This window comes from Hylobates moloch, unplaced genomic scaffold (genome assembly GCF_009828535.3).
Source record: "Hylobates moloch isolate HMO894 unplaced genomic scaffold, HMol_V3 SCAFFOLD_5, whole genome shotgun sequence".
NCBI classification, from domain to species: domain Eukaryota; kingdom Metazoa; phylum Chordata; class Mammalia; order Primates; family Hylobatidae; genus Hylobates; species Hylobates moloch.
Window position 1 is genome coordinate 118,690,954 of NW_026652280.1, and position 17,305 is coordinate 118,708,258.

At 39.7% G+C, this 17,305-nt stretch overlaps 2 protein-coding genes across 11 annotated transcripts in view; one reads left to right on the top strand and one right to left on the bottom strand.

Annotated features, from left to right (window-relative positions):
- Nucleotides 1-16,819, top strand: part of CLCC1 (chloride channel CLIC like 1) — a 33,237-nt gene extending 16,418 nt beyond the window's left edge. For 9 of the 10 annotated variants that reach the window (XM_032155168.2, XM_032155171.2, XM_058439507.1 and 6 more), the window contains 9 exons: nucleotides 1,369-1,476; nucleotides 5,039-5,260; nucleotides 5,481-5,621; nucleotides 7,594-7,687; nucleotides 8,945-9,042; nucleotides 9,306-9,452; nucleotides 11,560-11,901; nucleotides 14,037-14,354; nucleotides 16,175-16,819. In XM_032155168.2, the coding sequence (XP_032011059.2) occupies nucleotides 1,369-1,476; nucleotides 5,039-5,260; nucleotides 5,481-5,621; nucleotides 7,594-7,687; nucleotides 8,945-9,042; nucleotides 9,306-9,452; nucleotides 11,560-11,901; nucleotides 14,037-14,309 (1,425 nt within the window). In that variant the 3' untranslated portion in view covers nucleotides 14,310-14,354; nucleotides 16,175-16,819. Of the gene's footprint in view, nucleotides 1-1,368; nucleotides 1,477-5,038; nucleotides 5,261-5,480; nucleotides 5,622-7,593; nucleotides 7,688-8,944; nucleotides 9,043-9,305; nucleotides 9,453-11,559; nucleotides 11,902-14,036; nucleotides 14,360-16,174 lie in introns of all 10 variants that reach the window. The other variant, XR_004248315.2, reaches the window with a different exon arrangement.
- GPSM2 (G protein signaling modulator 2) overlaps nucleotides 16,371-17,305 on the bottom strand; it is a 50,189-nt gene continuing 49,254 nt past the window's right edge. Inside the window, exon 16 of the mRNA XM_032155166.2 lies at nucleotides 16,371-17,260. The gene's annotated coding sequence lies outside the window, so the exon portion shown is untranslated. The remainder of the gene's footprint in view (nucleotides 17,261-17,305) is intronic.

A 17,305-nucleotide genomic window follows, 5' to 3' on the forward strand; every position in this document is an offset into this window, starting at 1 on the left:
TAGGCAAATGTTGATGGCTTAGGGAAGTAGGGGGGATAAGGGAAGGGAAGAGCTAGAGTGAATGAGTCCCAGCTTGAGAGACTGGGAGAGTTCGTTCATTGAGATCCAGATATAGCCCAATAAGATCTATATGCCCCTGCTTGTGATTCTTATTAAATGCAAATATTGCCTCACCTGAGTGCTTGAGAAAACGCACTTGGATAAAATTTGCTTCACTCCCATAATTTGAGGAAGCCACAAGAAAAAGAAAAGGAAAAAAAATTGCTTCACTTTGTGTATTATTACTGTATAGTGAGCTATACAAAAGTTTGGTTGCATAGCAAAAATGCAGAAATACCTTTTTACAGAATTTTTTTATTCCATTGTGACTGGTTTAAACATTGTAAGGAACATGATTAGTAAAATGGAGTCTTGAATTCTTTTTTTTTTTCCTAAGTTGTTTCTTTAAGGTTTAGAAAATAAACTGGTTTTACAAACCTTGCCTGAGAGCAAAGGAAACTGCTGCGTCCTTCTGTGTCCTTCTCTGCTCAGTGTCCTTATTTTAAGTCTGTGTGCTGCTCAATTATTGTCATGTTTATCCACTGACGTGCATTTCAGTGCTCAACTCATGGTCCACACTCAGTTAAAAAATGCAAGTTGATGATCACAAAGTTATTTTAATGTTTGAAAACTATCCACTACCCTCAGCGACTTGCCTGCTGGGTTGGTGGTGGCAGAGCTAAGTTCGTAGGAAGTCTGCTCCAGTGTAGAATTGTATGCTGAAGGGTTGCCATGTGGATGGTACTCTGGAGAAGCTGCAGTTCTTGCCTTCCTGAGCATTCCATACAGCATGGGATGATAATTGCTGACGAAAACATTAATGAAAGGCCAAAAGTCATATGCACATTGAAGAAATACTGTGTTGTGTCCTTCATTTCATCTTCTGGCTTCATCTTGTCTCTGTTTCTCTGTCCCTTTGTCTCTGTGTATTTATTCTGCTCTTCGCTCCTGCCCTTCCTTCCTCTTTTCTCTTGTTAAATTGTTGCTTTGGAGTTAGAGGCAGATTGGTCCAGATGCTCTGCTTGTGGATCTCTGCTTCTTGGACTCCTGATCTTTAGCTTTAAAGTTGCTGAAAGTCAGCAGAAAAACTGCCAGGTTAGGGCTAAGTACTGGATCTGTGCTCCTTATTTGTTGCCTACTTGCCCTTTGCAAAGAGAACATGGGGAAGCAGGCCAGCTCTGCACTGTAATGTATTATAGCTGATAAATGCAAGCTTGATCAAAACAACTAGCTCCTTTCCTTGATCCCAATGGCAGCACTAGGCTAGAAACTTAACCCTTACATTATACTTTGACTCTAACTAATGTTGAATTGATTTTATGGTTACAGATTGATGAGTGTGAAAAGAAGAAGAGGGAAGACTATGAAAGTCAAAGCAATCCTGTTTTTAGGAGATACTTAAATAAGATTTTAATTGAAGCTGGAAAGCTTGGACTTGTGAGTATTTGATGGTGTGATACTAATCCATATAGTGTATATTTTTATTTATTAATTTCAAATAATATGAAGAAGTGAAAGCATCATGATGCTTTTTAACAGAGACCACCTGACTGACTCTTTAACCAGAAGCTATTCATTCAGGATTAAAGGCACTACTATACTGCTTTGCAGTGTTCTGGTGGAAGACGAGCAGTGCAGACCGCTCTTTCTCCTCTAGTTTGTATGGATTTACTTACTCAGCTCTGTGCACTGCTCCACCAGTTAATGGAGGTGAGGAGGTGGGGTGATAATTCTGTCCTGATCCTACTCCTTGTTTTCTCTCAGTATATGCTGAGAAAAAGAAAAATGTGTTTTATGTGGTTTTTCTTCCTTGTTGTTTTCTGTGGTGAGTACTGCTTTATAGACATATTGTTCATAATTATTGTTAAAATTTCCTTTTTTTTTTTTTGAGACAGAGTCTCGCTCTATTGTCCAGGCCGAAGTGTCGTGGTGCAATCTTGGCTCACTACAACCTCTGCCTCCCGGGTTCCAGCAATTCTCCCTGACTCAGCCTCCCGAGTAGCTGGATCACAGGCACCTGCCATGATGCCTGGCTAATTTTTGTATTTTTAGTAGAGATGGGGTTTTGCCATGTTGTTCAAGCTGGTCTTAAACTCCTGACCTCATGTGATCCACTTGCCTTGGCCTCCCAAAGTGCTGGGATTACAGGTGTGAGCCACCGCGCCCTGCCAAAATTTCTGTTTTTAAGAAGTCACTGTTTTCATTTTGGGAAGTGAAAACTTCCCAGACTTAATGCATTAATTTAGTTTTAATTCACTTACCAAAGTGAAAACATCAAGAAAACATAAATTTAATAACTTACAACATTTAGAAAGCTCATTTAAAAGCTCATAGACTTTTTTTTTCCTATTGTTTGTGCCACCAGAATTAAATCTGATTTAGAGTCAGAGACCAGCCTTTGGTCTTGATCTGGCCATTAGCCCCACCTACCAGAAGTGGTCACAGGCAGATCCCTGAAAATGAAAGGCCCTTGCATCAGCACAGTGTAGGCTGGCAAAACTTGCCATATACTCTATCTTCCTGGTACAGTAAGAAGTGACCAAAAGAAAAAGGAGTGTTAGATGAATAACAACGCCACCTTATTCTGGACTTGCAGAAGCAGATGTGTTCTCATACGTATACTCTGTAATTTGAGTCTTACAGCTATGTACAGGGTGGAACGGAACCTAGATAAGGAAACAGATGGAACGAAAAATACTTAAGACGGAAATGCTGGAAAATATTTAGTTTCTGATTTTTTTTTTTTTTTGAGACAGAGTCTTGCTCTGTCGCCCAGGCTGGAGTGCAGTGGCGCAATCTCGGCTCACTGTAAGCTCTGCCTCCCAGATTTACACCATTCTCCTGCCTCAGCCTCCCGAGTAGCTGGGACTACAGGCACCTGCCACCAAGCCCGGCTAATTTTTTGTATTTTCAGTAGAGACGGGGTTTCAGCGTGTTAGCCAGGATGGTCTCAATCTCCTGACCTCGTGATCTGCCCGCCTCGGCCTCCCAAAGTGCTGGGATTATAAGCATGAGCCACCGCGCCCGGCCACGTCTGGCTAATATTTTTGTATTTTCAGCAGAGACAGGATTTCACCATGTTGGCCAGGCTGGTCTCAAACTCCTGACCTCAAGTGATGTGACCGCCTCGGCCTCCCAAGGTACTGGGATTACAGGTGTGAGCCACCATGTCCCACCTTGTATTTACTGTTTATAAAAGAAAAAGAGATTTTATTTGTATCAACTGGCTAATTAATGCAAAATTTGTTTACAGTGATTTTGCTAAGCTGAACTCACACTAATAAAAGTAGTTATAAATATGTATTTTATGGAAACCCATTATTTTGTTGCCCTTTGAGATCCTTCTTATTTTTCTTGTTTGCACTAATACAGATTTTAGGCTGTCTGAAAACTGTCAGCAAATGAAAAGTCATGCAGTGAATCATAAAATGAAGATGCACAGTTGATCCTCATTCTTCACAGATTCCGTATTTATGAATTGACCTCATTAAGTCTGTGTAACCCCAAAGTCAATAATCGAGGTGTTTTGTGGTTACTCTGGGACACTGTGAAGAGTGGTAAAAAATTTGGGTTGCCTGTTGCACGCATTCCCAGCTGAGATGGAACAAGGCAATCAAAACTGCTTTCTTGTTTCAGCTCTCATACTGCAAACAAGTGTCTTTTTTTGTGGTCTATTTAGTGGTATATTTTTTCATGCTTTTTTGAGGGGAGAGGGGTGATTTTTTAAATTTTTATTTAGTTTGAGACCAATCATTAAACAGCATGATTTCGTTGTTTAAAATGGCCCCTCTGATGTAGTGCTGAGCTGAGGTCTAGCGTTTCTAAGTGCAAGAAGGCCATGATGTGCTTACAGAGAAAAGGAAAAGGTGTGTATTAGATAGGCTTCAGTCAAGCGTAAGGTATAGGACAGTTGTCCATGTGTTCAATGTTAATGAATGAACTATATGTATATTAAATAAGGTGTCCTTAAACAGGAATGTACAGAAACACATAAAACAAGGTTATGTATTGATCAATTGATAAAAATGTTATGACAGGTTTGCAAGAACCAAACCCTATATTTATTATAGGAGTAATGGTTCAGTACTTGCTAATTGGTGTTTGAGGTGACTTTATAGAAGATAACTACTGCAAGGCCGGGTGCGGTGGCTCACGCCTGTAATCCCAGCACTTTGGGAGGCCATGGTGGGCGGATCACGAGGTCAGGAAATCGAGACCATCCTGGCTAATGCGGTGAAACACCATCTCTACTAAAAATAGAAAAAATTAGCCGGGTGTAGTGGTAGGCATCTGTAGTCCCAGCTACACGGGAGGCTGAGGCAGGAGAATGGCATGAACCCGGGAGGTGGAGCTTGCAGTGAGCCGAGATTATGCCACTGCACTCCAGCCTGGGCGACAGAGCGAGACTCCGTCTCAAAAAAAAAAAAAAACTACTGCAAATAGCAAGAATCAACTGTATTTTAGTGAAATTTACAGTATCATTTTTTGCATAGAGTTCTAGAATTTTTAAATGTTTTTCACATGTATTATCTTTGGTTTTCATGTTGGCCTGTGAAGACAGGTGGATATTATTATTATTATTTTTTTTAGACAGGGTCTTACTCTGTCTCCCATGCTGGAGTGCAGTGGTGTGCTCATAGCTTACTGCAGCCTCGAATCCGGGGCACAGACAATTCTTCTGCCTCAGCCTCCTGAGTAGGCAGGAGCCAGGTGCACACCACTGCACACAGCTAGTTGTTAGAATTTTTTGTAGAGATGGGGTCTCGCTTTGTTGCCCAGGCTGGTCTTGAAGTCCTGGTTTCAAGCTATCCTCCCACCTTGGCCTGTCAAAGTGCTAGGATTATAGGTGTGAGCTACTTCGCCCAGGCTATTATTCTTATACGTATGAAATACTGCAAACTAATATTTAGTTCCAAATTGGCTTTTGTCTTAAAATGGTTCACCAAGTAGTAATAAAATTCTCTTTCTATTGTTTGTTTTTTTGGTAAATGTAATTTAGCCTGACGAAAACAAAGGCGATATGCATTATGATGCTGAGATTATCCTTAAAAGAGAAACTTTGTTAGAAATACAGAAGTTTCTCAATGGAGAAGACTGGAAACCAGGTGCCTTGGATGATGCACTAAGTGATATTTTAATTAATTTTAAGTTTCATGATTTTGAAACATGGAAGTGGCGATTCGAAGATTCCTTTGGAGTGGATCCATATAATGTGTTAATGGTAAGATGGGATGAGGGCAAGGGCAACGTCATTAAATTTCCTTTTTAAAATACTTTCCAAACTCTACCATAATTATGTTAAGAACCTGTACTAGGTCACTCATGCCATATTGATGAACAAGCCGCAGAATTGTAGAAATGATTTGATGCTTTTGAGTCCAGTTCTTTTTAGCTGCCCTGAGTGTTTTTGGTGGCTGATTTCTGCTTCTCTCTGTTTTAAGGTACTTCTTTGTCTGCTCTGCATCGTGGTTTTAGTGGCTACCGAGCTGTGGACATACGTACGTTGGTACACTCAGTTGAGACGTGTTTTAATCATCAGCTTTCTGTTCAGTTTGGGATGGAATTGGATGTATTTATATAAGGTATTACATGGATGGAGGGTTTTACAATTTTAACACATTTATTCACAATGAAAGAAGACTCTAATCCATTGAGAGCAATCTTGCCTTAGATGTGGGTTGGAGGCAGTGATTAGAGGCGGCCCACGCTGGGGAGAAATTAAATGGACATTTCTTAGCTGTTTTTTGATTCCTTGACCAGTTAGTGAGTTAAAAAGTTCAGTCCTAGTTTTCATAACCCGGTTACTGTTAACATTTGGGCATCTAAGTCAGAATAAAGCCAGGTGGGTTGGGCGTGGTGGCTAATGCCTGTAATCTCAGCACTTTGGGAGGCTGAGGTGGGCAGATCACTTGGTCAGGAGGTCAAGACTAGGCTGGCCAACATGGCGAAACCCTGTCTCTACTAAAAATAAAAAAATTAGCCAGGGCTGGTGGCGTGTGCCTGTAGTCCCAGCTACTCAGCAGACTGAGGCAGGAGAATTGCTTGAACCTGGGAGGTTGCAGTGAGCCAAGATTGCGCCGCTGCACTCCAGCCTGGACCACGGAGTGAGGTCCGTCTCAAAAACAAGGAAGAAAAAAAAAAAGAATAAAGCTAGGTGGATATATTTAAAAATTATCATGTAGGTAATTTAGGGTATGTCATTCTATTCTTTGCTAGAAATGATAGCAAAATATTACTTTTTAAAAATTAGGTTATTTTTTGAATAAGTGGTATGTTCATGGCAGAGAATTTAGAAAAGACAGATACAAAGAAATTAATTTTTAAAATCACCTATAATTTCATCACCTAGAGAAAATCTGTCAGTAGTTTGAGGTATTTCTTTCTAGATTTTTCTAGATTTTAATTATCTTTCAAAGTTGGGATCATACTGTATATAGAAATTGGAAAGGACCACTACTGTTCCCATCAACATAGCATAATCATTGAAAGAAAATTTTAGATCTTTCTAGCAGAGTGAGTCAAGTAGCCAAGTATTTTCAATGATTTCATCTGGTTAAAGCATTGTGACATTTCCTTAACCTTTTTCTCTAAGTATTATAGTACCTAGAACTAATTATTTACAAATTAAACATAGATTCTACGTGCAAGGAAAGTTGCTTGAGTATTGTCACCTCAGTGATTGTATATTGGTCATTGTGCTGGAAATTATCCAGTGCAAAATAGGATATCATCAACTATAAAAGAAAGTAAGAAGTAGTCATTTAATTTGTATGGCTAGAACTAATTGTTGTTGTTGTTGCTGCTGTTGTTTTTGAGACAGTCTCACTCTGTCCCCCAGGCTGGAGTGCAGTAGTGAAATCTTGGCTCAGTGCAACATCCGCCTCCTGGGTTCAAGCAATTCTCCTGCCCCAGCCTCCCGAGTATCTGGGACTACAGGCCTGTGCCATCACGCCCGGCTGAACTAATTTTTAAAAACTATATTTTTAGTAAAGTTTTCCTTTTTCATTATAATTACTTACAGAGAAGGCACTTGTAGTTAGTACTTTATGCTTGCTTGTTGCATTAAGGCTGTACTTTTCCATGAACTGGAAATAGCTACTCTTTACAAATAATATGTTTTCCTATAATCCTAGCACTTTGGGAGGCTGAGGTGGGCAGATCACTTGAGGTCAGGAGTTCAAGACCAGCCTGGCCAACATGATGAAACCCTGTCTCTACTAAAAATACAAAAATTAGCTGGGTGTGGTGGCGGGCACCTTTAATCCCAGCTACTCGGGAAGCTGAGGCAGGAGAATCGCTTGAACCTGGGGGGTGGTGGTTGCAGTGAGCCAAGATTGTGCCACTGCACACCAGCCTGGGCAACAGAGCGAGACTCCGTCTCAGGAAAAAAGAGAAAAAATAGTAATAATAATATGTACTTTTTTTAATTAAAACTTTTATAACAGTCTGGTTTGGATGAATGGTAAAGACACTCTTTGAATGAAGGTATTTTGGATGTGTAGGCCTAACCTTCATTGGTAACTGCCTCTCCTGGTTCCCTTTGGTGTTGGTCAGCTAGCTTTTGCACAGCATCAGGCTGAAGTCGCCAAGATGGAGCCATTAAACAATGTGTGTGCCGAGAAGATGGACTGGACTGGAAGTATCTGGGGTAAGGTGTTTGTGCACTTGCCCTTATTTTGAATAGAAATTCTGAGAATGAGAGAACATAGAACAAAGAGAATGATAAAAAACAGAGGAGGCTTTCCATGACTGAATCTTTAATATCAGAAGAACATGCAAGAAGCATTTTAGGTTTAAAACCAGTGACTTTTTGTGCTCATCTAAAATCACAGGGAAGGAATAGAAGTTGTGTATATGTTGGCTCTGATATTATCTGTCTTCCTTCATAAGACTGTGTGAAGGATCCTATGCTCGCTTTTGTTCATCTCGTCCTTTGCACAGTGTCTGGCATATTCTCAATAGAAGTTTATTAAACAAGTGAGTGAATGTATATGTGAATTAATAGCCATCTTAAATTTAATGGCCTTATATTGACTTGTGAAATTTTATGTTGTAGCTTTACTTTTTTTTAACTACGGGAAAAATTAGTTTTTTTATTCTTTCACATTTTATAAACATTCTCATGAATGTTCACTACCTTTGGTTGTATGTATCTAGCAATGGAGGTGGTTTAATAATGTTCCAAGGCATTTTATAAATGCAAGTCCATGACTGACACAGAATCTGCAGATGGGTTCCAGAATAAATGTTTCCTAAAAAGTTGAGGGAACTAAACCAATTCAGCCTTGCTTCCTGGCTTCAGTGGACAGTGAAATGCCTCCTCTAGCTCAGGCTAGTTTCCCAACGTGTTTAAGCCTGATTTGGAAAAATTAGAACTAATATTCTACTTTATTTTGTAAACTCCATAAAGAACTGACTTTTTAAATTAAAAATTTACTGAGGTAATTGTGGATTCACATAGTAAGAAATACTAGAGAGAGTCCGTGTACCCTTTCCCCATTTTTGTCCAGTGGTAACATCTTGCACAGCTTTAATAGTACAATATCAGAGCCAGGATATTGACTTTGATACAATCCACCAGTCTTATTTCGACTTCCCATTTTACCTGTACTCATTTGTTTGTGAAGCATTGCTTTTAAAGTGTTAGCTTTTAGACATTTTTATAAAATACAATTTTGTATCTGCATAAAACATGTATAATTTGAATGGATTTTTAGAACATGATTTTGGACATAAGATGAAAAATTTAAAAATCAGCATTACAAGGAGTCTACTTAAAACTTAAGATAATTTAAAACTGATTGGTGGGTTGTCAGGGAGGGTCAAAACCAAAGTAATGTCTTGTTTGGGAATGAAATGCAACATTAAAAGAAATGATCAGTGTTTTGTCTGTTTTTCTAAACAGAATGGTTTAGAAGTTCATGGACCTATAAGGATGACCCATGCCAAAAATACTATGAGCTCTTACTAGTCAACCCTATTTGGTTGGTCCCACCAACAAAGGTATAGCATATATTTTGTAATAATTTACTTAAAGTAAGTCAGAAATCCCTTGTATTTTAAAGAAATTTAGTGTTTGAGTCATTTTGCTAATAAGCCTTTGTCCAAGAAAAAATACTTTTGCACAGTGATTTTCACATTAAAAATGGCACAACAGCATTTTAATTTATGTAACATACTTTCAGCATCAGTACACAATGAATTTTGATGCATTCTGTACCTTAGTCCTGTGAGGAGAAAATTAAGTTGCTTTTCTCTCGTTTTAGGCACTTGCAGTTACATTCACCACATTTGTAACGGAGCCACTGAAGCACATTGGAAAAGGAACTGGGGAATTTATTAAAGCACTCATGAAGGAAATTCCAGCGCTGCTTCATCTTCCAGTGCTGATAATTATGGCATTAGCCATCCTGGTTAGTATTAATATATTAGCACTGTCGGGCCAGGTGTGGTGGCTCATGCCCGTAATCCCAGCACTTTGGGAGGCCGAGGCGGGCAGATCACGAGGTCAGGAGATCGAGACCATCCTGGCTAACACGGTGAAACCCCGTCTGTACTAAAAAAAATACAAAAAATTAGCCGGGTGTGGTGGCAGGCACCTGTAGTCCCAGCTACTCGGGAGGCTGAGGCAGGAGAATGAGGTGAACCTGGGAGGCGGAGCTTGCAGTGAGCCGAGATTGCGCCACTGCACTCCAGCCTGGGCGACAGAGCGAGACTCCGTCTCAAAAAAAAAAAAAAAAAAACAACAACAACAACAAAAAATATATATATATGTATATGTACTGTCAGTATTTAGCAAGATTTATATTAAGTCAGTATTAATATTAGTAATACTGGTTAGTATTAAATATTAGCACTGTCAATATTTAGCAAGATTTACAGAAAAAAGGCAATGCTAAAATTACTGGGCTTCTTTGATGTTATAAATCAGGCTAAGTCACGCTTAATGAGGTGATTTTTAAGTGATACAGATTTTTTTCCTCCCTTCTGCCCCTCTAAATGATACAGATATATTATACTTGTATATTTTTATAATCAAGAAAGTAGTTCTCTAGTTTGATTGCATATGTCGTAGCAGTGATTTAGAATAATAACCTCTTTTTAAATGTGTTCTTTAACCTCGGTAAATACATAACAGGAAATAGGAAGTTGATTACTGTCTCCGAGAAAGGGGGCCTTCTTATTTCTAGTCTGAGTTTTTGCAGCAGTGAGAAGGGAAGAGCATTGAGTTTGACTCAGAACCAGAAAGGGATGTGGAAGAATATGGGTATGCCGAGAAAGAGTTTGGGGATCCAGGATCAGACATTAAGAAGAAGTATTACTCGTCATCCATCCATGGTCTGTTCAGCGTTTTTTATTATTGATTTTTTAGCTATTACCCAAGTAAAGCGGTTGTCGCATAAAACAAAAAGAACTCAGATGTGCCAAGGGAAATTCTCTTCCCTAAGGATACAAGATTCACTGTCTCTGTTCACTTTGAAATCGTTTCTTTTTTGGTTTTGTTTTTTGGCTTGTGATTACAGGATTATGTGGTTGATGGGTATTTTTTTGTTAGGTGACATTAGTTCTATAGTCATAGTTTAGTCTCTGAAACTGAAATTATCAGCAGAGTCTTCACCATCTGTTTTTGTTTCATGTGCTCCCTAAGGAAAGTTATGCTCTTTGACTTTTGCTGCTTCTGTCTTCAAATAGTAGTGTTTGAAAAACTAGTGCAGAAATTTTCAAAGTTTCTGTTCTCAGGACCTCTTTGCAGTCTTAAAAATTGAAGCCCACAGACAGCTCTTACTTAAGGTGATTTTATTTATTGATACTTACATATTAGGAGTTAAATTTAAAACATGAGTACTGTACACGCAAGCACGCATCCCTTGAGTCTGAGTGAGTCTGTCACTCTAGCATCTGGAACACTCCGTTGTACACTCAGGAGGGACAGTGAAAAAGACAAATAATAATGTCTTTGTATTATGAAGTTTTGATCTCATAGATCTCCTGAAAGTCTCAGATATCCCCCTGGGGGTCCCTGGGCCACACTGTAAGGAACTGCTGCCTACTTTTTCCCATGGAATGTGAATCAAAACCTGTTGAATTTTAGTTGTAACTTAAGCCTAGTTTATATTTGTAAAAAGAAAATATACAGGAGATTGTTTACATAATGATATACAACTTTAAATATTTTCAGCATTTACCTTATATGATGGGCATGAATCTAGAAACACGAATAATTATCAGACTAGAACCTTCTAATTTAAATATCTAGGCTTCAGCCTGCCATTGTTATAGTTCAATCAAAATGTGTCTAGCTGATTAAAATGTCTACTAATTTATTAAGTTTTATTGGCCACTCTGGCCTTGTATTAAAGAGATCTCTAAAGAAAAAAAGTCAAATTAACATGTTTATGTCTATAAATGCCACAAGTAAGTTAAATTACATAACTTTGTTAGCACTCTGAATAAAATGCCTCATAACTTTTGTAAGTTAGCCATTGAGTCCTCAGGAAAATGTATTTCTTTTCCTTACAGAGTTTCTGCTATGGTGCTGGAAAATCAGTTCATGTGCTGAGACATATAGGCGGTCCTGAGAGAGAACCTCCCCAGGCACTTCGGCCACGGGATAGAAGACAGCAGGAGGAAATTGATTATAGACCTGATGGTGGAGCAGGTGATGCAGATTTCCATTATAGGGGCCAAACTGGCCCCATTGAGCAAGGCCCTTATGCCAAAACTTATGAGGGTAGAAGAGAGATTTTGAGAGAGAGAGATGTTGACTTGAGATTTCAGACTGGCAACAAGAGCCCTGAAGTGCTCCGGGCATTTGATGTACCAGACGCAGAGGCACGAGAGCATCCCACGGTGGTACCCAGTGTAAGTCAGCAACTCTTTTATTCTGCTGTCCCTTCATTACTGGTTCTAAATGCTTCTGGAAGAGTTCTGATTGTTTTTACTCTTTTACCCCTCACCCTTAATTATATCATGAGTGATATAGTCACTCACTCTCTCCCCTTTCTGGTCAAAAGTTAGTTCAGCTTCCTCAGAAGCAATAAAATTAGATTTAACTTTTATGTAAAACACAATTTAACAGTAGTTTGTTAGAGCAGATGGTAATTCATATGAACCTTCATGGGAAGCCAGCATATGAGCATGACAGAAATTTCTATCTTTGAAGAGATCAGAGAGGAGGCATCACTGAAGGCCCAGAGCTCTAGGGAAGGTGCAATAGAGCCCTAAAGGATTAGCTGGATGGAAGAGTGGGCTGGGGCCAGGGATCAAAAACATTGCTTCCCCAAATCTTCGGTGTCATTGGCTGGCTAGACTATACTTTTTACCTGTAGGACGGTGAGAAGTTTTTCACCATTATCAGTCTCTTAAAGGAACATTTCCATTTCTGTTTGAGAGAGGAATTTGTATTGTCATTTGAAATGTTTAAGTTGCAGCTGTTAAACCTTTGAAATAGTTATGAGCATAATAGAATCTGGGAAATTATAGAATCCCTTCCCATAGTTTCATATAAAAATAAACATATCTACATGTATCTAGAAAACCTTAAGATGGACCAGGCGCGGTGGCTCACGCCTGTAATCTCAGCACTTTGGGAGGCCAAGGCAGGTGGATCACTGGAGGTCTGCAGTTCAAGACTAGCCTGGCCAACATGGTAAAACCCCATCTCTACTAAAAATACAAAAAAATTAGCCAGGCATGATGTGGTGTGCACCTGTAATCCCAGCTACTTGGGAGGCTGAGACAGGAGAATTGCTTGATTCCAGGGGGCGGAGGTTGCAGTGAGCCGAGATTGTGCCATTGCACTCCAGCCTGGGTGACAGAGTGAGACACCGTGTCCAAAAAAAAAAAAAAAAGACCTTAAGATGGTCCTTCCAGCTTTTATAGTTAATAATTACCTGTCGCCTATCTATCTCAGAAGTCTTCCAGTGACTTCCTGTCTCACTTGAGGGGAAAGCCAGTATCACAATGGCCTAGAAGCCTCCTTGGTTTCCCCTTCCCCCACATCCACTACCTCTCTGGTCACCTCTTCTCCCTCCATGCTCACTCTACTTCAGCCACAAGGGATCCTGACTGTTCCTTGAACTGAGAGCCTTTGTACCTGCTGTTCATTCTCTCTACAGTATTCATTTATATATCATATGGTTACTTTCTTCAGGCCTTTACTCATTTTTATTATTTTTGGAGACAAGGTCTCACTCTGTGGTCAAGGCTGGGGTGCAGCGATCATAGCTCATTGCAGCCTCAAAATCCTGGGCTCAACCGATTCTTTTGCCTCAGCCTTCCAAGTAACTAGGACTATAGGCATATACCACCATGCCTGGCTAATATTTTTTGTTTTGTAGAGATGGGGTCTTGCTGTTACCCAGGCTGGTCTCAAACTCCTGGCCTCAAGCAGTCTTCTCACCTTGGCCTCCCAAAGTTATGGGATTACAGGTGTGAGCCACCATGCCTAGCCATATCACTTTTTCAGACCACCCTAATTTAAACTGTAATTTGACCCTACCAGCCCAGCCACATTCAGCACTCATCTCTTCTCTGCTTTTTTTACATAGCCTCTTTAATTCAACATATATATCATACTTGTGTGATTTTCTTCTAACCTAAATATAAGTTCCAGTGAGAACAGTTTTACGTATTTTGTTCCTGCTGTATCCCTAACACCTAGAACTTAATATATGCTCAAGAAATATTTGTCAAATGAATTATTCTCACCAGGCAAGAGAAGTTAACAATACTGATGACCAATTCTCTTGACCCCTTCTAAGCTGGGCCACTAGACCACCCAGTATGCCCTAAGCATTCCCACTCCTCCGTGGGAGTACTGTGGAGTTTGGTGAGGTATAATAACATTTATATAATTATAACCCAGCACTGGACCCTGGATTTGAAAGAGTTTGGAGCTTGCTACGATGGATTTGGGTGGGAACTTTTTAGATATGTTTGATTACTAAGACTTCACATTACATTAAACAGTTAAAATGTAATTTTGTACTTTATAGCATAAATCATCTGTTTTGGATACAAAGCCCAAGGAAATAGGTGGAATCCTGGGGGAAGGCACACCAAAAGAAAGCAGTACTGAAAGCAGCCAGTCTGCCAAGCCTGTCTCTGGCCAAGACACATCAGGGAATACAGAAGGTTCACCCGTAGCGGAAAAGGCCCAGCTCAAGTCTGAAGCCATGGGCAGCCCAGACCAAGGCAGCACATACAGCCCCGCAGGAGGTGTGCCTGGACCACGTGGACAGGATCCGGTCAGCAGCCCCTGTGGCTAGAGGAACATCAGCACAAACGACAGCCTCAAGTCTCCTTCGAGCTTTGTAAAGTATACTCTTCACTCTCTTTCTCTTCTCTGCAAGTATTCTGATTACTACAAAGGTGCCAACTTCAACATTCACATTTTTACTGACAATTAGAATTAACAAACACATGTTATGTATGTAAAAGCTTTTAATTTCATCTTCTCTTTGATATTTACATCCCATAAAGTAAGAAGTGTTTGTTTTAAGATGAACAGATGACAGGCATCACTGATTCTGGATAGTTAAGGAGGCCAGTTTGAATTGGGGACATTGAAAAAGAAATTTTATTGTTACAGGCACTTACAGAACCCACTAACCAATTTACGTTGCCTAGTGGATTCCACTAGAGTTAAGGCCACCCACTTGATGCCTCCAGCATCTTCATGCAGCCATGGAGTATCGTTACCAGGATCAGTCTGACGCCTCAGCTTATCTCTACGTAGGCTGCCCACAAGTCATTGTGGCTTTGTAGTTTCATCTTTTCCACAGCTATTACTACGCCTGCATCCTTATTGTCCCTTTTACTTTATGTTTACTTAGAGAAAACTGAAGACTGCCAGGGCAATTTAGATAACATAGCTTGTTATATTGGTAATCTGATTTACAGAGTCAGTCGACTGAAAATGACTTTATTCTTTTCCCCCACCAGTTGAAGTGCATGGGCTTTTTATAAGACCTATTTTTTGTGTTACTCAGAATCCTAGCAGTGGAGACTATTAGATATTACCATATCTTAATTTATATTGTAGCAAATCATACTGTCTTGTCCATAGGAAGTTTGCATTTTTAGAGATCTACACACAGAGAATACCATGATGAGGAAGAAGAGAGTTGGGTGTCTTCCTTAACTGCAGACAGGACATCAGTCAGCACTTTACATTAGTCTTTCTGATTATCAAAAGCATTCCTCATTTTAAACTTTTTAAAAAGCAATGCATAAATTTTGTACCTGTCCTTCGCAGACTTCACAGACATCAGGTGTCCTTTGTTTTAACCATATTCACACTACACGTTATGTTCAACTGCTTACTAAAAATGATACCAGTCAGGAATAAAGTCTTTAAATTTTCATGCAGATATTTATTTGTATCCCAAGCACTTGCTTTTTGATTTTAATATGAAATGCAGAATACACATTTTTGGATCCAGGAAGTGTTACTTACGTGCCTGTAACAATTTAATTTTAGGCCAGGCACAGTGGCTCATGCCTACAATCCTAGCACTTTGGGAGGTTGAGGGAGGATGATCGCTTAAGCTCAGGAGTTCAAGGCTATGTACTAAAAATAAAACTAGCCAGGCATGGTGGTACACGCCTGTAGTCCCGGCTACTTGGAGGGCTGAGGCAAGAGGATCGCGAGGTGGCAGTGAGTTATGATCGAGCCACTGTACTCCAGCCTGGGTGACAGAGCAAGACCTTGTCTCAGAATTATACATGTTAATATATTCTAGTTTAATATTGCAAACATCCTTAGAATTTCATCAGAAAGGTTATTTTTTTCTAAGAAGTGCAAAAGGATTTTAGGATTTTTAACACAGAGGACATGTAACAAATGAATCCTGACAGACACCTGCAGTTTAGAGTAAATTTGTGAACATCCATGCGTATAAAGTGTCCTCTCGGGACAAGACGTGTTCACACTGACTTGGGGAATATGCCCCCAAGGTGAGAGCTGTCTTTTGAACTGTGATCTGACTCTGAAAAGTAGTGAATGCCCCAGGTGATAGGCTGTAACTAACTGTGAGTGGAATTAATGCTGCTTGCATGCCTTTTAATCCAAAAACAAATTCTTTTAAAAAATTTTTAAATAAAATTTCACCTTTGTATTCTTTCATTACAGATATCCATTTGGGGATGAAGTCTACTTTGACAGCTAGCAAGGCAACGTGCAACTGCTGTTGAATGACGACAGCAATTCAGGGAAGACTTAAATATGAAAGCAAATTGAACACATCAGGGCCAGTTTATTATCAGAAAAGAGATAAGGCTTGTTTATTGACTAGCCAATATGTCATTAAAATTAAGGTTTATATTGTGAAGCTTTTTTAAAATTTAATTTTTTTTTTTTTTTGAGAGTTTTGCTCTGTCACCCAGGCTGGAGTGAGGTGGTACAATCTCGGCTCACTGCAACCTCCACCTCCCAGGTTCAAGTGGTTCTCCTGCCTCAGCCTCCCGAGTAGCTAGGATTACAGATGTGCGTCACCATGCCTGGCTAATTTTTGTATCTTTAGTAGAGATGGGGTTTCACCATGTTGGTCAGGCTGGTCTCGCACTCCTGACCTCAAGTGGCCTCCCAAAGTGCTGGGATTACAGTTGTGAGCCATTGTGCCCAGCCTATATAGCGTGAAGCTTTTAGGAAAATCAGAACAGGGTAGATAGATAGATAGCTGTTAAAAACAATGTTTAAATGGAATAATGTTGAATGTTTACAGGCTGTAAGAACTATCGTATACACAAAATAAACTTTTTACATTGTGGTTTGGTATACTGTCTTAACTGAATTTTCTTATAAGAACCCAATGAAACTTACCTGAGTTTTTAAAATGCTAGCCAGGACATCATACCTTATAGTATACATGAAACATAATGTAATCCAGGTTTTAATTTAGTACTTTTTTTTTTTAGCTGAGCACTTAATTAATTCCAGATTATGACTCTAAAAAACATTGGCCATTTAGAGAAATAGTTCTATTTGCCCATCCAAATCACCTGAATGACTTTTTGAAAGAATAGGGGTCCACATCCCCAGATCCCATCCCAGCTGTGCACAATCAGAAGCAGGCAGACTGGAACAAGTTGGCAACTTGTTCCAAGCATGGGCTTTTGCAGTCTGTGATCCAGTGTTACTCCAGGCCCCGGTCTGTCCCATACTTGTCTTTTGCTACAGTTACTTTGTTATCATCCCCTTGTAAACTGCCTTCAGTATCTGGGATAAGGAAGACAAAGCTTAATGACAACTAAACCCCTAGCT